At 41.8% G+C, this 23,865-nt stretch overlaps 1 protein-coding gene across 1 annotated transcript; it reads right to left on the bottom strand.

The window, feature by feature from the left end:
* Nucleotides 1-17,318: 17,318 nt before the first annotated feature.
* On the bottom strand, nt 17,319-21,494 carry LOC111226061 (serine/threonine-protein kinase ppk4-like). Its single transcript, XM_022751146.1, has 6 exons — nt 21,419-21,494; nt 21,147-21,310; nt 20,838-21,061; nt 18,926-19,055; nt 18,756-18,856; nt 17,319-17,916 (listed from the first exon to the last, which is right to left on the bottom strand). The coding sequence occupies exons 2-6, from the start codon at nt 21,207-21,209 to the stop codon at nt 17,697-17,699; spliced, it is 738 nt and encodes a 245-aa protein (XP_022606867.1). The 5' UTR covers nt 21,210-21,310; nt 21,419-21,494; the 3' UTR covers nt 17,319-17,696.
* Between the last annotated feature and the right edge of the window lie 2,371 nt (nt 21,495-23,865).

Below are 23,865 nucleotides of genomic sequence, written 5' to 3'. Positions count from 1 at the left end.
CTAAAACGTTACAGATGTGTTGTCTTTTTGTCAGATACAGTTTGTGTCGCCCTCTGTCATGCTGATGTTCGTCATTTCAAACCTCAGTACATTCCTGGCTTGTTTGCAGGAATTCAATTTAATGTGAGGTGTTTTGATGTGTCTTTTCCAAACCTTTTTACTGATCCAGCAATAAAATTGCTACTAAAAGAAATTTCTGATGTTTTCTTTCTGTGTCTGAAGGTACATGCCCCATCACACCGCTTATTCTATATAACACAATATCTGTTCTTTGAGAGGGTCTGTTTTACCCCTTATGTTCATTCACTTGTGATCAGTGTATCATTATTAGCCTTCTGTGGATTTCTAATTAGTCTCGATTGAAACGTTTCGGGATCAGGACCGTATTTCAACCACACCTCTTCTGGCAATCCCATAAATACCAACCTAACCCTCATGTTATTGTTTTTTGATACCGAGTTGTAAGCCATTTTTATGCCTCTGCGCCGGCAACAGTCAGCCAGACAGAACTTTGGCACAAACATCTACTTGGATGCAAGGATGGACTGATTAGATTTTGGTGGTCAAAGGTCAAAAGTCAAGGTCGTGGTGACCTCACAAAACATGTTTTTGACCATAACTCACAAATTCATTCACTAATCTGACACGATTTAACTCAAATGTCTATAAGGATAAAATTAAGTGATGACATCTTATATCCAAAAAGGTCAAAGGTCAACTTTACTGTGACATCATAATGTGCTGCAAAAACACCTCTGCTCATTATTCAACACTATAAGTCAGGAAGGAGAGACTGTGACCATACTTCCTGTAACTTGGCTGGTTGGTGGAGGAAACAACCAGGAGGAGGTGATTCTAGTTCATCACCTGTTACTGCATTGTACCTGCATTTGGTAACAGATTCATTATATTGTAGACTTGAATCACACACACTTTAGTCACCAGAGGTCTTGCTCCACCACTCTGGTCCAGAATCTAATGTCTTGTCATTACAACATATTAAATATGTCCGGTCAGTGTAGTCAGTCAAATATTACACTGTCAGAAAGAAAAACCCTCATACAGTAACATGGAGGTTAAACAGTAAAGTACCATTTCACCTGCCTCAGTATGAAGTCAAAGTGATGACAGCTGGACACAGCAACAAAGGAGAAGATCAACCAACTCCAGAGTAGCGTTAAATCAACAACCAGTGAATGAAGACAAAATTATACTATCTGTAAACACAAACTATAGATAGAAAATAAACTAAATCTCACCTCTCACACTTTTTGTTTATTTATTATTCAACTCCAAACCAACAGAATAAATGAAAGTCATCAGGAGCTCGACCCTGTGAAAGCTCATCAGGCTGTGGTGATGTCAGGGAGCTTTTCAGTTTGTTTATGTGACCCTGTTCACACTGGAATTCATGTGTTTCATGTCTGTGTGTCCTGTTGTGAACTGTCCTTGTCATCCTGTCATTTCCTGAGTGCTAAAGTTCCATATGGACTGATGTTAAATTAGTGAGGAGCACAGTGAGTGCTTCATTCCTTCACCTCCACCTGTAACGTTGATCCCGTCTGAATGGAGCTGTATTTATATTAAGTGTTTTCATTAACATTCTTAGCTGTAGCAGTGACTCAGTGTAGCCACAGGCCTCAATTAAGTTTTATCTCATCTGATCTTATTTGTTGTTTGGGTCCAAGTTAGTTTGAGCTGAAACAGCAGGACATGATTAGAGAGAGAGAGAGAGAGAGAGAGAGAGAGAGAGAGAGAGAGAGTCAGAGCACAGCTCTCTCTCTCCCTCTCTCTCTGTCTCTCAGTACATGTAATGCTCTCTCCACCCTCTGACATTATACCTGATGCACTCCAACACTAGTGTTTGGTTCAGTTCCAGTGACTCTACATGTCATTTTATTGGCACATGAAACCACAGAGGTGGTTTTTCACTGTTGACTCAGACTGGAACTATTTGCGGTCGGAGCTGTTTCTGATTTGGACAAATTTAGGACCATGTGCAGGTGTGCTGCATACACACACACACACACACACACACACACACACACACACACACACACACACACACTTAATGCATAAATGCAGCTACCATTGGCTCCAGCTTTAGGCCTCTATGACTTCAGCATTCCTGTAACTGCTGCTGCTGCTGGAGGTTTGCTTTTCTCTGTTGTCTCTGTGTTACAGTGTGTTTCTGATTCAAGAGCCTGTATCAAACCCTCGACCACAGACACACACTCGACAGCTGTTGGCTGTGAGTTTTCTGTTCCTGGTGATGATTTAATGCCGCTACAGCCCCTGAAAGACAGACATGGTGATGATTCTGACACTTGAGTAGTTACAGCCTTGTTTACTTTTTCTTTGCGAAGTCATCCTCATCTTCCTCCTCTGCTGTTTGAAGATCCGTGTGTGTTTCTGCTTGAGGAAGTTCTAGACGAGTAGTTCGACAGTTTTAGGAAACCATCGTACTTCGGATGTTTAACGATGCGTCGTAACAGGTTAGTTCAGTTAGTTAAGTGTTCTGTTGCTGTGTTGTTGTACAGGAAACATTCCCAGTGTTACAGCACAGGCTGGGAATTCGTTTTTTTTTTTCGTTTTTTCCTCCATTCCTTCCTACACACCCGATGGCAATCTACTCATCTCCAGCTCTTCAGGTTCTCCACCTCACCCTTCACTCCTCACCAGATCGTTCAGCCTGCTTCAGTGGCAGCACCTCTCTTCGTGTCTACCCCAGTCATCTCTTGTGTTTTCCCTCCTGCTCTTTGCTAACCTGGTTTATTCCTGTGCCTCAGTGATCTCACGATCCAGACCAGAACTCCAGCCCCACGCTGTGTCCTCTGCCAGACCGCACCCCAGACCTCAGTCTTCAGCCGAAAGCCATCTCACCTCCCCCGAACAGCCAGCCTGCCTCCACCTTCCCTGCCAGCACTCCAGCTGAGTCCTGTGTCTGCATCTGGGTGCAAACATTACCTGAACCGTCACACCCAGATGTGTATCAGTGGATGCTGTGCTTTAAACAGTCTATGTGAAACCTCAGTGTGTACATGCACGCACACACACAGACACGCACACACTCCGTGTTGAGTAACGGCTTCAGATGTGTACTGTGAATAATAAATGAAGAGTTTGGCTGGAGCAGGGATTAAAAATCAAAGCACCAGGATTCAAGGTGTCTGGTTCCTGGAGCTAAAGTGTGGAAGCTGGTCGTCAGTCCTCAACCGTCCATCTTCATCCAGTGCAGGAGGCAAGTATGGAGGCAGGGAGTAAAACTTACCAAAGAGAAGATCTGGCTTTGATGGAGACTGTGTTCATATTTCCAAAGCAGTAATCAGATCCACATGGAGAGAAGACTAAAGCCTGCAGTAGTCCAGCCTGTATAAGGTGTACATGTACTACACGTGTGTTTACATCCATGTGTGTAGCCGAGCTTGTAGATCTGTGAGAATCTGTCTGTGACCTCACTGTAATTAGAAAGCAGCATTTGTGATGCACTCTGACTTGTCTCTGTGACATAATGTGTTACCCTGTAAAGTGCTTGAGATAATGTATATTATGATTTGGCACTATACAAATACAATTGAATTGAACTGAATGTGACCATTGTAGGAATGTCCTCATCCAGAAATAGAGGAAAACTAGAATCACCTCCTCGTGGTCGTCTGCCTCCTCCACTCAGAGTAATGTCAGGTGATATTCCTGTTTATCCACAGTCATAGAAGATATTAACTATTTGTATGAAATGTTGTCTTAATTGCTGTGTGAAGTCTTCAGTAATGCCTCAAGTGTTTTGTGTTCATCCTTGAGTTCCAGTGGACGTTTGTGTCCAGGGATTCCCTTGAAGAGGGATCGCGTCCACAAGGCCAAAACCACGTTTTGCGACATCATCAAGGCGTTATGGAGATATTGCGTTCACAAGACCGAAAGCCGTGTTTTCTGATGTCACTGCAACCTTGACCTTTGACCTTTTGACCACCAAAATCCCCCGAAAACATAATGCATAATGAAAAAAAAATCAATGTTCATTGTGGATGTGGTGCTGTGTTAGTGCAAACTGTTCACATACGTATCACTGTAGCGATGGACAGATTCCTTCAGGTGATGAAGGAAATGTCTCATGTCTGAGGATCAGTTCTTCACAGAAGGTAAACGGATCATTTTTTTATGCTGGTGAATGAAGGTTAGGACACAAACCACATGTACTCTGATGACCTGAGCAGTGAGTCCTGGACTATTTCCCGCAGGTCATTCCCCTGCTCTCCCCATCTATCTCCACTGTCTCTGTCTAATAAAGTCATAAAGTCGTTCATACCTCTACTGATGTTAGACTCATCAGTGGAGTCGGTCGACGGAGGTGGAACCTTTGGAAGGAGGCCGAGTGTCCTCGGGGGTCATCATGTCTTAGGATCCTGGTGACCACCACTCACTCAGTGACTGTACGTACTTCCACCTGCTGTAAAGGTCAGAGACGAAAAATGTTCACCTTAGAGATGTACTGTTATGTGAAAATAAGAAAGCAGTATCAATAGCCAAATAATTTTAAAGTTTATTTTTTTGGGGCTTTTTATGCCTTTATTGATAGCACAGCAGAGAGAGACAGGAAATGGGGAGGCAGAGAGACGGGGAACGACATGCAGTAAAGGGCCGTCCGATGCAGGATTGGAACCGGGGCCGAGGACTGTAGCCTCTACATATGGGACGCCTGCTCAACCCACTGCGCCACTCGACGCCCCTCAATAGCCAAATAAGACAGGATTATTGTGTATTTTAAAAACAATAACAAAATAATGCATGTCAGTAATTACTCCCTATTTATTTCCAATTGTAAAAAGCCTTGGGACAAACCTAAAACGACAGCCCTGTCTCAATTCTTCAGACGGTGTGACACTGTGTAGTAGTTACCACCACACAGGAGCTTGTTTGTTCCCATCACGATGTCCCCTGTCTGCTTTCTGTATTGGAGTGAGAGCTGCAGATCCCACGACCAGACTTTTTGGCAACTGGAACATACATGTTCCTGTAAGATAAACATATAGTGAGCAGATTGATAGACAGACAGACTAAAACTGGACTGAAACATTCCCAGTAAAAACAGTTGAGAGGTGTGTAAATCCTTGTGTGTATTTAGTGTTGGATCAGTCTGTAGCTGGACTTTGACAGAAATGTCAGTGAAGTAGTGGATAAACACCACAGACGTCAGAGGAGTCAATAATCGGTTGATTTGAATCAGCTGTTTGTGTCCACCTGCACTTAGAGGTTGCCATGGTGATTTCAAGTGCTTAGTTTCTACTGAGTGAGACATGGACTGGGCTGAGAGACACCTCTTGAACTCTGGCTTGCCAGTCAAAGACCTCCTATCCCCTCAGGCTTTATATTTTCTGAGAGAGGAGACTCTGCCGAACGCAGTGATACAAAATATTTGTCTGTGGTGTGAAAAATGTGGCATGTGCAGCAACTTTAAAAATGTCTTGCTTCCTGTTCCTCCTGATTTTCTGCTCTCATTTTACATCAGAGTGAAAAGGGAAAACGGATGGTGCTCCTGCCACTTTGAAACTCATAGTTCAAATTCTTCTTCGGTTAAACAGAATTTTTTTAGACCAGTTGAACAGCTTCTCCCACTCTGTGATGTCATTCTAACTGTGAACACTTCGTTCAACCTCTCCAGTTCAATCCAGATCTATTATCCAGTTCAATCCAGATCTATCCAGTTCAATCCGGTTCTATCCAGATCTATCCAGATCTATCCAGACCTCCAGCTGCACATTTGACTTTTGAATTGAGTTTCTGCACCGAACAGGGTGCAAAGTGCAAAAAGTCCAGGAGCCATTATTCATCGTGTGTGAGACATCACATGAGGCTTTGTGGACTCGGTTTGGGGCTTTCCTTTCGACGTGAAGGAGCGGCGGCTCCTCACTGGCTGTGCGGCGTGTGCGTGGCATCTCGGTTGTCATTTCGTCGACCATGTTAACGGGTTGGAGCGGACACTTGCCCGTGTGACACGTGTGTCTCACGCCTCACAGCTGTGTCATGTGATCTAGAGATTCAGTTTAAACTGTACATCTCAGCAAGCGCTACGCAGATCCTGAAAAAAAGACACGAGTCCAGCCAAAGGCATAAGGCAACACACTCATACGTACACGTATACACAGACCTAAGGCATAATGTGCAGAAAAGCCTGAGCAGCAACATCAGGGTTTTTTGTTTGTGTTTTTATTTCAGGAAACGTGAAGAATGAAGAAAACATTCATAAAAACACTGAATTGACTGATGCTATTTCTGTTCCACCTGGAAAGAGCTACAGAAAGAATGAAAAGAGATGGAGAAATTCAAAAAGATACCAGCGGCTGCTGAAGAAAACACTGTACCCCAGATCCAAGGCTAACCACGAGCTGCGAACCTCTCCCACAGTGGTTAGAAAACATCTCCTTTTCCACAGTGCCCTCACCACAGACCACAGTGACCAGTATTACAATACCACAGGTGAAAAAGAGACAGATAATTACAAAAATATGTGCTGGTGGAAAGTACAGAAGTACAGGCCCAGAAAGTATGCAGAGTATAAGTAAATATGGTCATGCACAGAGGAAGACAGAGAGAAACATACTATACTGTAATTAATGGCCTCAATCACCATCTCTCTGCACAAAATCTGTTTAATAAAAGTGAATTTTTAGTTGCTTAGGAGCTTGATCTCTGATCAGAACAGAATGTTTTCCCCTCACAGAGGGACTGGGACAAAACAAGCAAAAAAAAAAAACAAAAGCATAATCTTTATTCATGCCAGCTGCATGGACAATTAAGTGAATACCCAGCAAAATGCTTTAAATATGTGAGTAAACAGGAAGTAAACTGTAGAAACAACTAAAAGTTCCATGATGATTTTTCTGTTTATATACAGAGTTACTCAGCAAAATCCACTCTGTATCCTTGATGTATAGGAAATGAACAAATTCTTTCCTCATAAAACATTTTCAAAGCTGATTTTTAAATATACGTATAAACCTACAAAATACTGTAGGAAGAGTCCTGCTGGTTCCCAACTGTTTCCTTTCAACATTACTGAGCTCCTGGGAACACTCAAAGCTTTAGGAGTGGTTTTATACCGTCGCTCTGATCTATGCCTCACCACACTTTTATCGCAGTGGTATACGGAGAGCTCCTTGGACTTCATGACTTTTGGTCCTGACATGCAGAGTGAATTGTGGGACCACGTGTGCCTTTATAAACTATGTCCATTCGATTCATTTTGCCACCGGCTGCCCACCCCTCGGCAAAGTTTGTTGCCCCCAGAAATAGACCAAGAAACCTACAGAACGTGTGTCCTGTGATTCAAATGGACCGGAACCACTCCAGTGTACTCTGTGTTACTGAAACCACTGACACGTAGGAGATGACTCCGCAGGAAGTGATGACATGCACATGATCCCCTCCCCTGGTGATAGCACCGCACTCACTACTGTCACTGATCCTGTTTCCACCGTTTGAGACACAGCAGAAAGCAACGTTAGCGATGGGAGAGGATTTAAAGTCAGAGATAGAGACAGAATGTGGGTGGAGGCTCTTCTGGACCCATTAGTGATGTGTTGCTCCTCTGGAATGTGTTCTGCAGGAAAATGGTCCTCCAGGGCTGCAGCATAAACCAAGAATGTCTCTGTGCATACTTGAAGCCATCCGTCATCATTTGAGAGCCTTCGAAGGATCACACTGTTTTGCAAGGCAGCTGCTTAATGCACTGGCATTACAAGTGAATAACAGTTCACACATAGTAAATAATGTTCCATTTAAATTATTATTGTTTTCATGTTTCTGGACCGTGACCAGAGGAAAGTACTGAAAAACATTCTCAAATCCAAATTCTGCAGCCAGAAAAGTGAATGATTCTTCACCTGAGTGTTGAAGGCCCATTAAACTAACCTTAAACTAAAAGATATTTGAATTTTTATGCCGCTGTACATGTACAACAATGATGTATCTACATATGAATGAATGGCTTAACAGGAACTGTAATTACAAGGCCGAACATACGAGGACACAACACAAGGCTACAACTCAAGTGAACTTAGTGTCAGACTTACTCGCTGCAATGATGATGCCCAATGAAAAGTTGTTCTCTCAGGCAACTTCTCCTCCTTGTTCTCCTTCTCCTTCTTCATCAGCTTGGACGTGCATTACCGCCACCAACTGGCTGGGCTGGACTGGAGTGTGGAACAACAGTTTGTGGGTGTTGAAAGTGACCAATCAATCAAGCGGAGAATTCAGGCACTGGCCCCGCCTCCAAAGTCTCAAAAGTCAACTTGACAAGCGAGCGAGCACAGGGAGGGCCGAGCAAGCGCCCGTCACACCCCCCCGTGCTTGTACAACTGCAGTTGTGCACACTGAGCAGAAATGCTCCCTGACGAGGATGCTGTGCGCACGTGTCAAGTTCATGTGCTTGGTTTTTAAGTGCGTGAGTTTTGACAGTAAATATTGTTGGTGATTTGTTCTTTCTTATGTCCCAGTGACTTTAAAGACACATCATAGAGAACTGGGAAGCCAGAGGCTGCTACAATTAGCTTCTCCTCTATTGTGTTTAAAGTTCATTCCTGTGGGGCAAATAGTTGTAGTGCCAAGCATCAACCTCTGAGGTTGAAAACTGAAGCCAACACGGACGTATCAAAACCTGCAGTTCCTCTAATGACCACTAGAGTCTCGCTCCAACAGGGAGTCAAGACTCACATGTAGCAGAAATAAACATGTTAACAGCCTGGTACAAAAACAATTTTGGTCTTTAGAGCTAATTTCCTCCTTCATGACAACTTTATTGTTGAGTTTATATAACTCACCTGTTTACATTTATTAAGGCTTAAATTTATGTATAATTGAGGGCGTGGCCTCTGAGTGGAAGGTGGGTGGGTGTATGATTGCCACAAAGCACTATACACTCAAGTCTCAGCTCCACACACGCCCCTCCTCTTTGCCCATTCTTGGATTAGCTGAGAGTTAGGGGCGGAGTCAGGCACTGCCAAGATGGCGATGGTAGAGCAGCTCACTCTGAGCTTCAAAACTGCTCTTCAGAAACCTGTGGGTGATGTTGCAGAGGCTACGTCCATCTTTATTTACAATCTGTGGTCTGGACACCAGCTCTAGAAGAGTCCTGGTTCCAGACTTGTTCCTCTTCAAAGTTCTTGTTCCCACTGTTCTCCTGGGAACACTCAGGGCTTTTTGTCCTGAGCTGTGTTTCACCTGATCAGAGAGGTCTACAGAGAGTGCACTGGACTTCATGGTCTTTGTCCTGATCTGCAGGTTAATTGTGGGGCCACACAGGTGTGCAGTCAACTCAGTCTCACACAAGGATCATTTAAACAAACCGGACGAACGTGACCACAACTTGGAGTGCCAAAGAAAGGGTCTGAATACTTTTGTAAATGAGAAATTTCAGTTTCTGATTATTAATAATTTAGCAAAAACTTCTAAACACGTTTTCACTTTGTGCTGTGGATTTAATTTTAAATGTATATATTTTCCCATCAGTCTACACACATTGACAAAGTGTGCAACAAATGAAGGGGTGTGGACACTTTCTGAAGCCGTATTTACTGTTAACCTGGTTAGTAACCATTGCTAGTTGTGTGTGATGTGTTGAGATGAATCATCACAGCTCAGACCATAAACTCATGTTTCATGAAATCTGCCATTAGACCAGACTCAACGTTGTTTTTTTTCACTGTGGTACTGCAATCTTCTACTGAAAGGCACATTCTTGCTAACGCTAACTTTGAAGGATCTGGTGCATGAATTGAGAAGCAGCAAGTGTTTTCCTCCTAATCCTAAAATATGTGTGTGTGTGTGTGTGTATATATACATGTAACATATATGTATAGATGTAACCAAATGTCTGAGACTTTCCCATCCATTTGACTGGGAATGTGGTCTTTTTTATAGACTTTATTTCCCCTGCTGTGGAGTAACTTCAAACCATCAAAGTGAAGTAATGTTTGATGAAAAACTCATTTTCAAGCTCATGGAGAAAAGCGTCTGTCTGCTGCAGAATCTGCATTTTATTCCACCATTTGATCAGAGTGGGAGCACTGGGGGGAAAATGACTGGCTGAACGGGCCAGGGAGTTGAAACCAGATCCCCTTTTATAGCCTTTTGCAAAACAACTTCTCTTTATAATATAATGCAATGTTGATCAGAGCCCCGCTGAGCCAGCAAGCTACAGAGGCATTTTTAATTGTTGCAGGTGGTCTGGCTCAGGGAACATAGCTGTGATACTCAGGGATCTGCAAATAAAACTCCAAAGCATGCATGTGTGAACGGGTACACAAACAATAGAGCTCCATCCAAGACAGCTGTGTCTGGGATCGCTGTGCTGAGGTTCAAGGCCTGAGGTAACAGCATGGCCTCCTTTTGCCTTATGTCATTTGTTCAGAGTCATCAGCAGATGGCATGTACTCTGTTGTCATGGAGATGGTTTAGTTATCAGGTTATCTAAGTGCAGACTTACAGCTGCTGTCTTTAGGAATTAACCATAATGTTACTGTTACTGTGATTTCATACTAAGAGATATCATATTTGAAAACATAAACAGTTTGTGAATTCAAAAGTTCAATAGTCTGGGTTCTAGTGGATCTCTGAAAGGACGCACCTCTCCAGTTTATGTTTGTGGTGATAAACCAAGGTCATATGATTCCAGCTTTGAATACACAGAGGTGAAACAGGAGCATACTGACAGCACTTCAGGATACTGGCCCTCACGACTACTGGGACAAATTCTGGTTGGCATCTGCAGCAGTGGGCCGGTGTCATGTTGGCCGCCGCATCAATCACATCTTATCTTTTAACCGGCCCCGGCAGTCTCTGTCCCGCCCCTCTCTATGTGTCTGTCACATGGGGTACGGGCCGGTCGCAGGGTCGCAAAGTTTTCTAAATGTTACAAGAAGTTCTTGCACCAAAGTCTCCATTCTTTTACATCTGCTTCCCTATGAGATCACGTGAGTTGCTCCCTCTGGCACGATGATAATGTCCTGCAGAGTGTGATGCACCATTGTTTTGAAATCTTGCAGTGTGTTTGAGAGAGAGAAGAACAAATGTGAAGTTTCTCCTTATGATGCAACCCAATTCCATACATGTCCCTGTGGACGAGCATTTGTAAGAAAAAACAAAGAGAACTCAAAACAGCCTTTCACACAGGGAACATGCCACAGACAAGCACTGTCATGAACACCTCCTGCCAGAGGGGGCAATCTACCAACACCACTCCCTCAGAGACGTACTGGATCTCAACCGTCAACACAATGACACCTGCTGGACTGAATAATGATTTCAGCCTCATGGAAAGAGAATGTGTATCACAGAACCTGAAACCTCAGTTAAAACTGCTTCACCTGCTTTTACAAATTGGCAAATTATCAAGAAAAAATTAGGAATTCAATAACCATGTGATCATTTCAGCCAATCAGCTCCCAGCTCCTGTCTATATGATATGATTTTTCATTTTCCCCCATGCACTGATGAAGGCAACTATAGGCCCAATCCCAGTGTCCCCCTTAAGGCCTACGCCCAGAAACCCCACAGACTCCATTGACATCACCTGGTGAGTGATTGAGTGTGAGAGGCTGCAAGGGCTCAAAGTGGTATAAAGAGGAATAGGGCCGCACTTTGTGACATATCATGTAACCTTGACGACACCAAAACATGTTTTGTCCTATTGTGGGTTCAGGACTTTTGATTTTACATTTTTTACTCCTTCGCTGTAACGTTTTTTTTTTTTTATGTTTCCGGCTGTACCCTGGTAACCACGGTAACACAGTGTTTAACATCACAACGATATGAAATGTGGTTAATTCCCTCAGGCAACGTCTGCAGAAATGCTGACTTATGGAAAGTGTTCATGAAGGGCCCAAAATGTCTGTGAGAAAGACCTCATGGACTTGATGGTTTCACAGTGGGACAGTCCTAAGACCTCATGGACTTGATGGCTTCACAGTGGGACAGTCCTAAGACCTCATGGACTTGATGGTTTCACAGTGGGACAGTCCTACTTTATGCTGAAGCAGTGCTAATGTACATGTAGTTCACACTGAGTCAGAATGAACTCTTATAATAATGTAGGTTCACGGGTGACATTTACTGTGGTCCCTGAATGCAGCAAGCTTCCCAGTGTGCATGAGAGATGTGCTTTGTCTTGACAACACACTGTATGGAAATGATTTGAAAGAGCCTAACCAAATGCATTAGTTCCACTGTGTCCCATACTGATGCTACAAGCTCACACGTGTATAAGAGCTCAACATCTGTGAAAGGGAGAAAAATAACCTTTCCACTCTGTATAGTATCCTCTATAAGTTTTCACTTCCAGGATGTGTGTTTACTTTTCATCCATAAAGGCACAAACTGGCTGCAGACAGGATTTACATCAAACCTCCAGAATGTGATGATACTCCTTAAGTTAAACATTAAACATGTGCTCCTACCTGTTATTGCTCACGTTTGGGTGTGGGGACAATCATGTCATCGCCACACTGCTTTCTAAACCGAGCCATTTCACTGGCTCACCCTCCAGCTCCACCTTCCCTCCACACCGCTCATCTCCACATCACCACCCCCCTGTAAGTATCCCCGTTGCAGGGGGAACGCAGAAATCTAACCTGCTTGCTAAGCGACTGAATTATTCTCCACTTGAATACAGAAAGAAGCTGTTTTAAGTCCCATGAAAATATTCCTCTGGCTGTTTATTGGGTGTAATTTGTAACAAAAAGCACTATTTTGCCACTTGTCATTAAGGTGAGGTTCAGGGGTCTGGCCTGCAGTAGGAGCATGGCAGCTATTGCTGATGAAATGCATGCTGCGTGATGAACAACTTCCCTTTCCTGCCGCTCTGCAGCTGTAGCAGGGCCCGCAGCTCCTCAGGGCTGTAAATCAGAGCCTTTGTACTCCAGAAGGATCCTATCAGCCACAGGTGTGGGCTCTGCCTGGGGAGTAACAGCCCAGTGCTGGAAATACTAAAAACTGGAGAGCAGCAACGAACCTCAGCCAAACACAGGAGGAGAGGTGGATAGTGAGACAAATGAGGCAAAATCCAAAAGAAGAAAGTGCCAAGTATGTCAGGCAGACTGGTGTTTCAGTTACACAAACAGTTCTCAGAGGCAGAGCTACTCAGGAGACACTGAGGCAAACATCAGTGTGTGGAACGAATCAACCACAGTTTCTCTCTAAAAGGTGTGGTCAGTGGTTGTCAGTACATGACTGATGTTTTCTGATTCACTCTGGTTAAGGCTTGGTGAGGTTTAGGTAAAACTGCTAAAACTACTTCAGAAAGATCACGGTCATGGTTCAGATCATTGTCATTGCCAGACAGCTTTTCTATTTGAATGAATGCAAACATGATACACATAGTGGTGCTGTCAGACAGTGGTTACAGTGATTTCAACAGCCTTCGGCTACTTAAAGTCTGCGCATTATGCTTTTGGGGTTTTTTTACCTTGCAGTTATTGTGTTATATGTATTTTTACGCCTCTGTGCTGGCGATAGCCTCTTCACATTTGGTACAAACATCCATTAGGACTTATGAACTGATTAAATTTTGGTAGTCAAAGGTCAAAGGTCAAAGGTCAAGGTCGCAGTGACCTCACAAAAAGCGGTTTTGGCCTTGGCTGTTGTAATCCAGGCTTCTGTTCTGTAACTCATCTACGTCACTGTGTAACACATTGATATAATGACCTGAAACAAAGCTAATCAGAGTGGAGGCCAGGAAGAGTCGGGTTAGTTTTAGCCTATTCCTATTCTATTCCATGCTGCAGGTTTACTTTACAGGTGTTTGGTGACAGAAGAATAATATTTTACTAGCAGCTTTGTTGTGCCCTGACAGCAGCAGTCGGCATTTAGGCACATTTCCCACACATATAATTACTAATGGGAAAATATATAAAACCTTTTAAATCCAGATTTTAACTGAAAGACTAACTCTACCGTGATGCGACACAATAATTACCAGAGACATTGTGCTGTGATCTTTGCTGCTGTCCACTCTCAGATTCAGGATCAGATTCAGCCTCTAACAGATGGATTTGAGAAGATGCCATTTCCAGTCAATTCTGTTACTTAGTTTGAGTTACTAGTTACTTAGTTTCGTTACTCGTTAGTTAGTGTCACAGTTTGTTTTCAGAACCTCCACACCAGGAAGAGTGTTGAATGCTGCCCCTCAGCAGGCCTCTGGAAATTTGGCCAATCAGAAGAGAGTGGGCTTTTAAGGATCCCTGAGCTAATGCTGCCTGTTTCAGTCAGAGGCTCATGGGGCTGCATAACAGGCAATGAGAGATAAATAAGGACTTTTATTGAGCTGTGAATCATGCAGTCTCTTGTGGAGTCCCAGAATAAAAATATGGAGCAGGAAATGAGCATAAAAAGCAGAACAGATAAAAAATGAAAAGTTGTTTTTTTTTTTTTAAAGTTTATCTCTCCAGTTAAGTTTACGTAATTTTTTCTATCAAAGTCTTTGGTGTCAGTATGTTAAAGTAATTAAATGTTGGACTTAATTCCTGTTTAAACCTCAATCTGAACAACACAACAACACAAATCCATCATGTCCTTTTAATTTAGATGAATGGAGTGAAAATTATGATGAGAGCACAGAGATTATCCTGGAGATCATCATTAATTCAACAAAGTATAGAGCTTCAGTCTCTTGGTAAGAGGTGAAATGTGGCAGCTGTGGGGAACAGAGACAAACAACATCATCTGTCTGTGAACACCAAAATCCCTCACAGCATCACTGGGAAGAGGTCAGTGACCAGGAGCCAGTGGACGTCCAGAGAAAGATCAAGGTCGATGTTCACATCTGACACCAGAGACCAGAGCTGTCTCTCAGTCTGCGTTCTTCTCTGTTCTTGTGAGACGTCATCAGTCTCAGCCCATGTACTGTTCCAATTCAAACTCCGCATCCAGCCAAGTACAGATCAAAGATCCGGAAGTGTTCTCACTGCATCGGTTTCATTGAGGATGCATCGATACGTGACTTGTGTGGACTTGGGATAGCTAAGTATCCCAGAATGCATTTCACACCAAATAGCAACAACGGCAGAGATTCTGAGCCAGGCTCCAAGCTAAAACAATTTTTTCACCCTAGAACTGTTATTATATCACTCACGTAAGTTTGTGACAAACCGGCATGAGCCGAAGTCTCAGCTCCACACAGGCCCCACCAATTGACCAATTTTTGGATTACCTAGGAGTTAGGGGCGGAGTCAGACACTGCCAAGATGGCAATGGTAGGGCAGCTCACTCTGAGCTTCAACACCACTCTTCAGAAACCTGAGGGTGACATCACGTCTTTATTTACAGTCTATGATATGGACCTTGAGGTGATGTTGAATGATGAAATACATGAGCAGTTTGTAGAATGGAAGCTTTGACAAACAACCTGTTTTATTGCTGGTGTTTTGTTCATGAAGACCCATGCCTCCATCCCCCTTAACCCCACACATCCACACAAACACAGCAGATTCAGTGTTGACCCCTCACTTGTTTAAATCAATTTTAATATGTTGGTTTATGGTGTGGAGGTTGCTATATAACCTGATACCACAGAAGCAACATGAACTGCAGAGCTTTCTACCTCAGAGGTTTAATGCTGGATTGCATTTTGTTGTAATGTAAAATAAAAAGTTATTGGCAGAAACATTCTTTAGCTTTCCATTTGCCAAGTCAGTGAAGAAAACAACCCCACCCATTGAAGTTTAACTAAGTCATTATATCTGCCACCAGAGCAGCCCGGACACCCACAAACGTTGTAGAACTTTAACTTGAATCTACATACCAAATGGTGAGGGGAGAGTCTGAGGCAAGGTGGGGGTTATGAGGACTGTGTGTAGACATGCCTGCTTTCTGGACACCAGCGAGGGGAAAATTCACAGATGAAATGTGGCACAGGCCCAGGGAATGCAATTTCAAGCTTCCACATCTGCAGGAAAGATGAAACCAGGTTCCTAATTTTACAATGATGATGTCAGTGAGAATACATGACAGCATTGGGTCAGGGTGCCAAGTCCTGCTCCTCATGTTTTCTCCCCCTATTTTCCTTTTTTTCAATATATTTATTTATGTATTTCACCAGGAGTGGTTGCTGGGGAGGTATTACAAGACACAGGATTTTCTCTCTCATGAGGGAAAACAGGAGCAATAATGAAAGACAGGATGAACTGCAATTTGTAAATCTTGAAACTCTCTACATTTGAATAAAAGTAATAGTAAGTAAAAGTAAGAAATGTGTAAAATGTCCTTGTTTGTTTTAACCAAGCATCAACCTCAACCTCAGAACCAAAACCTGCAGTTCCTCTAATGACCACTAGAGTCTGGCTCCAACAGTGAGTCAGTCCCCATAGACTCCCATGTTAAAATGTCCAACTTTACAGCAGAAATAAACATGTTTACAGCCTGGTACAAAAAACAGTTTTGGTCTCTAACGCTAATTTCCTCTTTCATGACAACTGTTTATATAACTCACCTGTTCACATTTCAGCTCTTTCAGCTTTTCAGCTCTTCAGAAACCTGTGGGTGACGTCATAGAGGCTCAATCCATCTATGGTTTTAACATATGCACAAAAATAATCACCAATCACCAAACAGTACAGTTTTTTCTCCAGCACCCTCTATATTGATGTTGTGGTGGTGAGTTTTTGGTACCACTGATAATGTCAGTACTGTAATGTGATCTGTGTTCTGAAAACTCACCTATCTCTGAGAGCTTAAGCAAGCTCTTCATTATCTATCACCACATATGGATCCAAGACAGAGAAACAGCTGACACTACCTAGTCTTTTACAAAGTCTTTGTGGATCACTCTCATGAGGTTGTAAAGGGTTTGACATGTTTAGATGAACAGGCATGACAGTCGCAGTCTGACGAATAATTACAGAGTCAAACCACAAAATAATAAAATATACAACACAAATGAACAAATAGTCCGTTTCAGTTTTCCCCACAACCCTAAATCAGTTTAGTTTAGTTCAATCAAGTTTCAAAGTAAAGAGTCAACTTGATGAGGGTTTTATTAGATTGACTTTATTGAAAATTATACAGTGTAGCAAATTATGAACTAGAAATTACATGTGATAAAAACTATTATCCTTGTTTCAATGTGTATATCAGTACAGTTTCCATACAGCCTTCCGACATGCAAACTGTAAAATTCCAACCTTTTATGTACAAACACATTTAGCGATTCCCACTGGAACCTGAGAGGATATCACTTATTCCTCTTTATACCAGAGGTTTTATCAAAATATTTCTGTAGGAGCCAAAATATGTTTTTGTTTTTTTATGTTTATATTTGCTTGGATTTGGACAAAGGGAGTTGGTAGAGCTCCGATATATTTTCTGGAACAGCTGCTTGTCAGTCCTTTTTGATTTTTTGATTCAATAAACTTCAGTAAAACGTCATTTGGATTTCAGTATGATTTTGTGGATGTGTCACAGACAAAAGCCTACTAAGTCTCCCAGCGGCCTTTTGGAAAAGTAGTCGCTACAATTTCTGTTATTTTCAATATCCAGGACCTTATTGGAGACACATATCCCATCCCACATGTGCTCTATTCCAATGAACATACTGAAAATGTTTATCCTTTGTTTTATTACACTTCAAATGGATTAGGATTTCAACAATCACGAAATGACCTGCTCATAACACCCTAAAGTCAAGTCCTTAATCCTTTTAAAATCAAACTTCACTTCCAGTCACTGGGTTGAGACTCTTGAACTGGGACACCGAGGTGCTCCTTAAGGCTTGAGGACAGCATTACAAAGCTGGTGGTGATGTCTCCCCTTAGAAACATTTCCATCAGCGGAGTGTCTGAATTCCACCCTCGGTTTTTGGCAAACTTGTAAACACATCCAAAGAGATCAGGAAATATCGTCATCACATCAACTTGGGCTGCATCCTTAGCACTGCAAACAAAAAGGGACATTTTATAATTGGCTCTATTAGCTTAAGTAGTGGTTCTCAAACTTTTTCACATTAAGCACCACTGAACTGACACAAATTAGACTACAGATTCCCAAATCTATTTATCTTAAAAGGCGTTTGAGCCCTGGAACCCCCTCAAGGACTCCTGGGGGTCCCCAGACCCCACTTAGAGAACCATTGAGCTAATGTACTTGTAAAATAAAAAAAGAAAAAAGAAAAAAAGAAGAGCAATCTTGTTAAGATTGTGAGATGCGGGGCGTCGTGTAGCGTAGTGGTTTAAGCAGGCGCCCCATGTGTAGAGGCTACAGTCCTCGCTGCAGTCGGCCCCGGTTCGAATCCCGCATCGGATCACTGCATGTCATTCCCCCTCTCTTGCCTCCCCATTTCCTGTCCACTCTCCACTGTGCTGTCCATTAAAGGCATAAAAGCCAAAAAAATAAAATACTTTAAAAAAAAAAAAGATTGTGAGATGCACGGAAAGATTTAGCGCAAACTATTAAATAGACTTTGTTGTCAGATTCGTTTGACAAATTTAGAATCAAATTCAGTGCCATGATTTTCTTTTTGATTGTCTTCATTTAACTATAAAAAAAAATCCCATACTCTACTTTGTCAGGAAGGCTTTGTTATCTGAACAAGCAAACAGTGTAATGTAATCTTATGTGAAAAAATAGTATGTACACTATTCTTAATACTTATGTGTCTTAAAGCTGAACCACACAACTTCTGTAAAAAAAAAAAAAAAGAAATTCAAGTGTATAGTTATTGCTTCTGTCTAGTGATATTTTAAGGCCTTGCATCATGTTTTGGTTTCACTCACTAATGCTCATGGAGGTTTCGTATGAAGCGCAGTAATCCCAAAGTGTTTTCATTGTAGGCTTTCTTCTTGCCATCCATCTTCCGGACCAACTCTGGTGGAAACTGCAAGACCACAGAAGTTAGACCTGAAGTTGTATTTAGGAACACAGATGTTATATTAGTTTTTCTCACCTTATTTTTCCACAGTTTGAAAGATCCATCCCCAGCCCATTCTTCCAGTGAACAAATCAGTTCCTGGTCGGCATTTCGATAGTTTGCCACCTCCTCCCTGTTACCAATCCTTCGCAAGTAATCTACTTTCCTGAAAAAAAAAAAGTTTAAGTAAGCCAATATAAATTGCAACAAAAAAAATCTCATGATACTACAAAATAGTGTTCAAAATGGAAACTGGTCTTTTACTAAACCCCTCCTCCAAATAGCAGTTGTCCAATTATTTAGCAGCCCTAAACAGGTATGACCGGCCCAGGCTCAGAACCAGGCAGAGTTCAGGGTTCAAATCTCTTAGAAAAGGAGGAATTATCGTTCAAAAAATAAATAAAGTTAGTTTAAAAAAAAATCCCAATTCCATCAAGGTCGAGGAGAAGTGGTTAGAAAGGAGATTATTTTGACTTTTCGACCGCAGCCTGAACACACTAGGAGGGGAGAGAGGGAAAGACACGCAGGTGAAGCCAATCAGTGTGGGGCAGACAATCACAGCAGCAGGAAACACACAGGGGCAGCAAGTAAGAGGGATCTGCACTGAGAGGACATGTGAGCGACCAAATGAAACAGGAAATAATGAAAATATATGAAACCACCTTAAAGCACAGAGTTGGGCATAACAGAGAATAGCCTTACTCAGCAGTTTATCGTGTGATTCACTCCATGGCTTATGCCTCACGTTAGTTCAGACATGTCTGTAATAACAGCACTCATGGTCCTCAGAGGATGGATCCTACTGCTTTTGGTATTTCCCTAAGGTAGCATCCTTGAGGATGCGCTAAATATGGTAAACATTATGCCGAACATCAGCATTAGTGCTAGCAGGCTCACATGTTCCTGTTCAGCATGCGAGCCTGCTGAATTTAGCACAACGTACCACCGAATATAGCCTTACAAAGCAGCTAACATGACTGTCCACTCTTAAGGCTCTGTTTTAACGGTCCAAAGCACATGGTCTGAAGCACGTGGTGCGAGTGCATTTAGGGCGTGTCCATGTATTTTTTGTTATTTTTACTGCAGAAAAATCTGTTGCTTCTCCAGGCACACAGCTCAAAAGGGTTGTCCCAATTGTTTATGGGAGTGTTTTGGGCGTAACATCCAATAAAACAATCACAGTGCATCTCCCATTCCCTTTTAAAGCCAGGCATGCTGCACCTTGGCATATTGCTCTTTTAATGGTGCAGTGTTCCACACAGTTTCACATACATGTTGTGACTGGCCAGTGAGCCCAGTCCTGACCAGCAGCGCCAGCCTGTGGCATAGGCTGTCATCCACAGAGGGCGTCGCAAATGTGGGAAGAAAAAATAAATAAAATGTTTAACTTTTACTATTTACTTATAACAACTAATATTTCAAAATGTGTGCATGATGCAGCTACATTATACATATTACATATGCAGTTAATATTTTCTGCAAAGAAGGTCTGAGTGAATCAACGCTCTGCCACAGCTCTACAGTAAAGTAATGGCAAAATTCACAATGTTAGAAATTTTTGATGTTACATGATGAGAAGTGTCAACAGTCTTCAAACTTGGGCGCTGGACGGAAGAATGACAACTACATCGGTCTGAAACTAGCAAAGACACTTGCGTTGCACTTTGCATTGCGCCGCTCTGCGCCGGGTGAAAGATAGGGCCCTTAGACACCACTGCTCTAGATTTTTTGTGTCTAAAATAGGTGGCTATTGTAGCAGGCTTCAACTCGCCTTTGAATGTGTAACATATGTTGTATGAGAACCATGAATGTTTGTATCACATTTTGTGCCATTCAGTCGAATAAATGAGTGAGTTATTTCGCTCTGGACCATCCTACTGAAAAAAAATCAATTGACAAGGATTTTAACTGGAATCAATTTATCAGTCCATCAGTATTTCTTCCTCACCTTTCCTTGGTCCAGAAGAAGGGATGAATCAAGCATTGTTCCACTTCAGGTCTTTTCTTTGGTTCTTCATGGATCATCCACTCGATGAGATCCTTTGCCACCATGTCTTGAACGCGTTCCAAATTGTACTTCCCTTCATGAATGTTGTACTCATACTCATAGGGTTTATCACCGAACGGATGGTGTCCTCCAGAGAGGATGTAATAAATCAGCATCCCTGCCACCTAAAGAGTTTACAGGACATATTAGCAATTGGGGAAGTATTTTTCACCTAGTCATCAATAAAGTTTGTGTAGCTGAAAAACTGACCTGTATATCAGTGCTTGACTTGTACGGTATGTCAGCTTCTACTGCTAAAGTCTCCCTGGCCATCCAGCATTTTGTTCCTGCGCTGGCTGTGCGCAAAGTCGTTTGGCCTTGGAGTAAACGTCTACTTATGCCAAAATCAGCTAATCTTGCTCTTCCGGTCACATCTGCAGGACAAATCACATAGGAAAAAAAAAAAAATCTAAATATGCATGATAATTACAAATTGAAATATTTTGCTTTTTTGAATTCAGTATATTTCTAACTTGTCTTACCGATCAAAACATTTTGTGGTTTGAGATCCCGGTGAAGAATTGGAGGATTTTGACAATGAAGCACACTTAAACTTTCGAGAACCTCCCTGACAAGTTTCTTTATCAACAGACTGTCATCAATTTTTCTGATATATTCTTCCAAGGTGTATTCACAGAGCTGAAGACAAAGATATCCAAAGTTCTCGTCCTCTGCAAAGTCAATGTATCGTACAATAAAATGATGATCCAGCTCCGGAAGTCGTAGAAGTCCTTTCTCATTCTTCAGCACTTGATAGTTGCTTTTAGACATTCTCTTGATTGCAACTTCAGTGTCGTCATCTCTCAGCCCCAAGAAGACTTCGGTACCATCACTTCCCTTTGCTATGCGGAATTCTGCATCATTTACATAAATGATGCTTTTAATTTTGGTGACTTTACTTTCATCAGTGTTCATAAGCTTCTCTAGTTTTTCCCTCCACCTCTTGCTCACTGGTGGCCATGTTGGGGTAGTGGGATTAAATTCAGATGGCTTTACATCTGTAGTTGATTCCACAACAGGAGCTGCTGCTGGATCAGTTAAAGTACTACAAACTTCATCATTTGGGTCTTCATGCTTTTCTGACTTCTCCCTTTTGTACTTTTTCCTGGCTTCAGGTGCGACTGTACCCTCGTCACATTCCACATTTCGTTTGCTGAAGTGATTTTTCAATCGTCTGAGAACTTCTTTCAGCTTGTCATTCATTTTCATTTCTGCAGATGTCAGTATGTCCTTGGGCACTGAAGTTATCCCCACTGTTGTAAAGATTTTAACAGCAGTTTTAACTATAAGCAAGTTTGCAAATATGCCATATGTGTAGACTCTAATGTCAGAGGAGTATTGATTCTTCACATAAGGAGCAACTGTGTTGCATAACTTCTCAATGAAACTGGGATCCCATTCATTCATGCCCTTTGTTTTCTGTGTTATCACATATATTGTTTGCTGAACAGCTTTCCACATGTCAGGTCTGTTTTTTGTGTCAAGGCATTCTAGTAGTTGGGGGATTATAGCTAGTGCTGGCTCATTTGGTATCTCATCCATTGTGCAGAAAACTGCATGTAAACTATCGATTGTTAACTTTACATTTGGCACAGAGATGTGTGGAAAGCGACTGATGACACTATCAATGAAGGAGTTCACATTATCAGTGTCCTTCAGCCATTCCATGCTTCTCCGGCTGTAGTTTTCTCTATCTGGCCCGTTTACATTGAAGAGCATTTCAATCATGGTCACATGGCTCTGAGGATGCTCCCGCAACATGTGACTTTCAGCAATTCTTAACACTTCTTCATATGTTTTCTCTTGAATGGCAATGTGCATATCCAGAAAAATTGATATTTTGGAGCACAGTTCATCTCTTTTCAATGCAAGGTTATGAATCATCTGAGCTATTTGTCTGTTGCAAATCTTATGGTCACTGTCTTTTACAGTTAACAATGTAACCAATGCACCAGCAGATATGAGCTCTTTCACAACATCCTCCCTGTGATTGACAACAGCAGTTTGCAGTGGTGTGAATCGCTGCGGTCCTTTAAATCCATCTGGATTAGCTTTTGCTTCAAGCAGTTTCCTGGCAAATATAGGTGGTGTTCTGACCAATGAGACATAATGCAAAGGTGTAAAGGTTTTTCGGGAAGCTGTGTTTGGGTCCGCACATTGATTTAGAAGGTAAGTGAAAATATCCCATTTGTGATTTACAACAGCAGCAATCAGAGGGGTGATAAAATCATCGCACTTTCTGCATGGGAAGGTTTCATTTATGTCACAGTCCTTCAATAATTCTTTGAGGTCCTCAAGCTTTCCATCAATTATACACTGTATTATTGGATGCGTTTCTGTGGTGAATTTATTCATTTCTGTGCTTCAGATTAACTGTGGGAAGACAAAATGATATTATTGTTACAACATATTATTATATTGTAAACTTTAGACAAACAGCCAAAAAGCTGTAATTAGAATTTGATCTCAAAGGTTCGTTACATTCACGGTTGCTTCAGACAGCTTTTAAAGTAAAGTCTATATCAAAGTTGTCTGAAAGCCACTGTATTTTATTTTGATGTGCAATTTTTCATTGCTTTGAGAAGCTTAAAGCTAGGGTAGGTAATCTATTTCAGAAACATTTTTGTTATATTTCTTTGAATTGTCTCAACATCCTGGTAGCAATGAATTAATTAAATGATCTGACAATAAACAGACAACAATCCACCCAATGTGAAAGTCACAGGACTGTAAAAAGTCCTTGTATGGAAGCCTATAGGGGAATATATTCAAATGATAATTTAATTCCACAATAGTATTTTCATTTTACATGTATGTGTTATTTGAGTAAAAAAATGTTTTAAAAATGCAATAAATCAATTAGAATTTTCATTTTCACATACTTGTATGGGCATTCTAGGACCATATTAAAATGAAATTGAAAAAGCTG

This window comes from Seriola dumerili, unplaced genomic scaffold (assembly GCF_002260705.1).
Source record: "Seriola dumerili isolate Sdu_G_001 unplaced genomic scaffold, Sdu_1.0 BDQW01000149.1, whole genome shotgun sequence".
NCBI classification, from domain to species: domain Eukaryota; kingdom Metazoa; phylum Chordata; class Actinopteri; order Carangiformes; family Carangidae; genus Seriola; species Seriola dumerili.
This window is presented reverse-complemented; position numbering and strand designations above follow the sequence as displayed.

Coding starts and splice junctions, on each gene's coding strand:
- LOC111226061 (XM_022751146.1), bottom strand. CDS start 21,209: ATGGCCAGGGAGACTTTAGCAGTAGAAGCTGACATACCGTACAAGTCA. Junction 21,062..21,146: donor AGTCAAGCACTGATATACAG/GTCAGTTTTTCA, acceptor TAAACTCTTTAG/GTGGCAGGGATGCTGATTTA. Junction 18,857..18,925: donor TCAAACTGTGGAAAAATAAG/GTGAGAAAAACT, acceptor GTGGTCTTGCAG/TTTCCACCAGAGTTGGTCCG.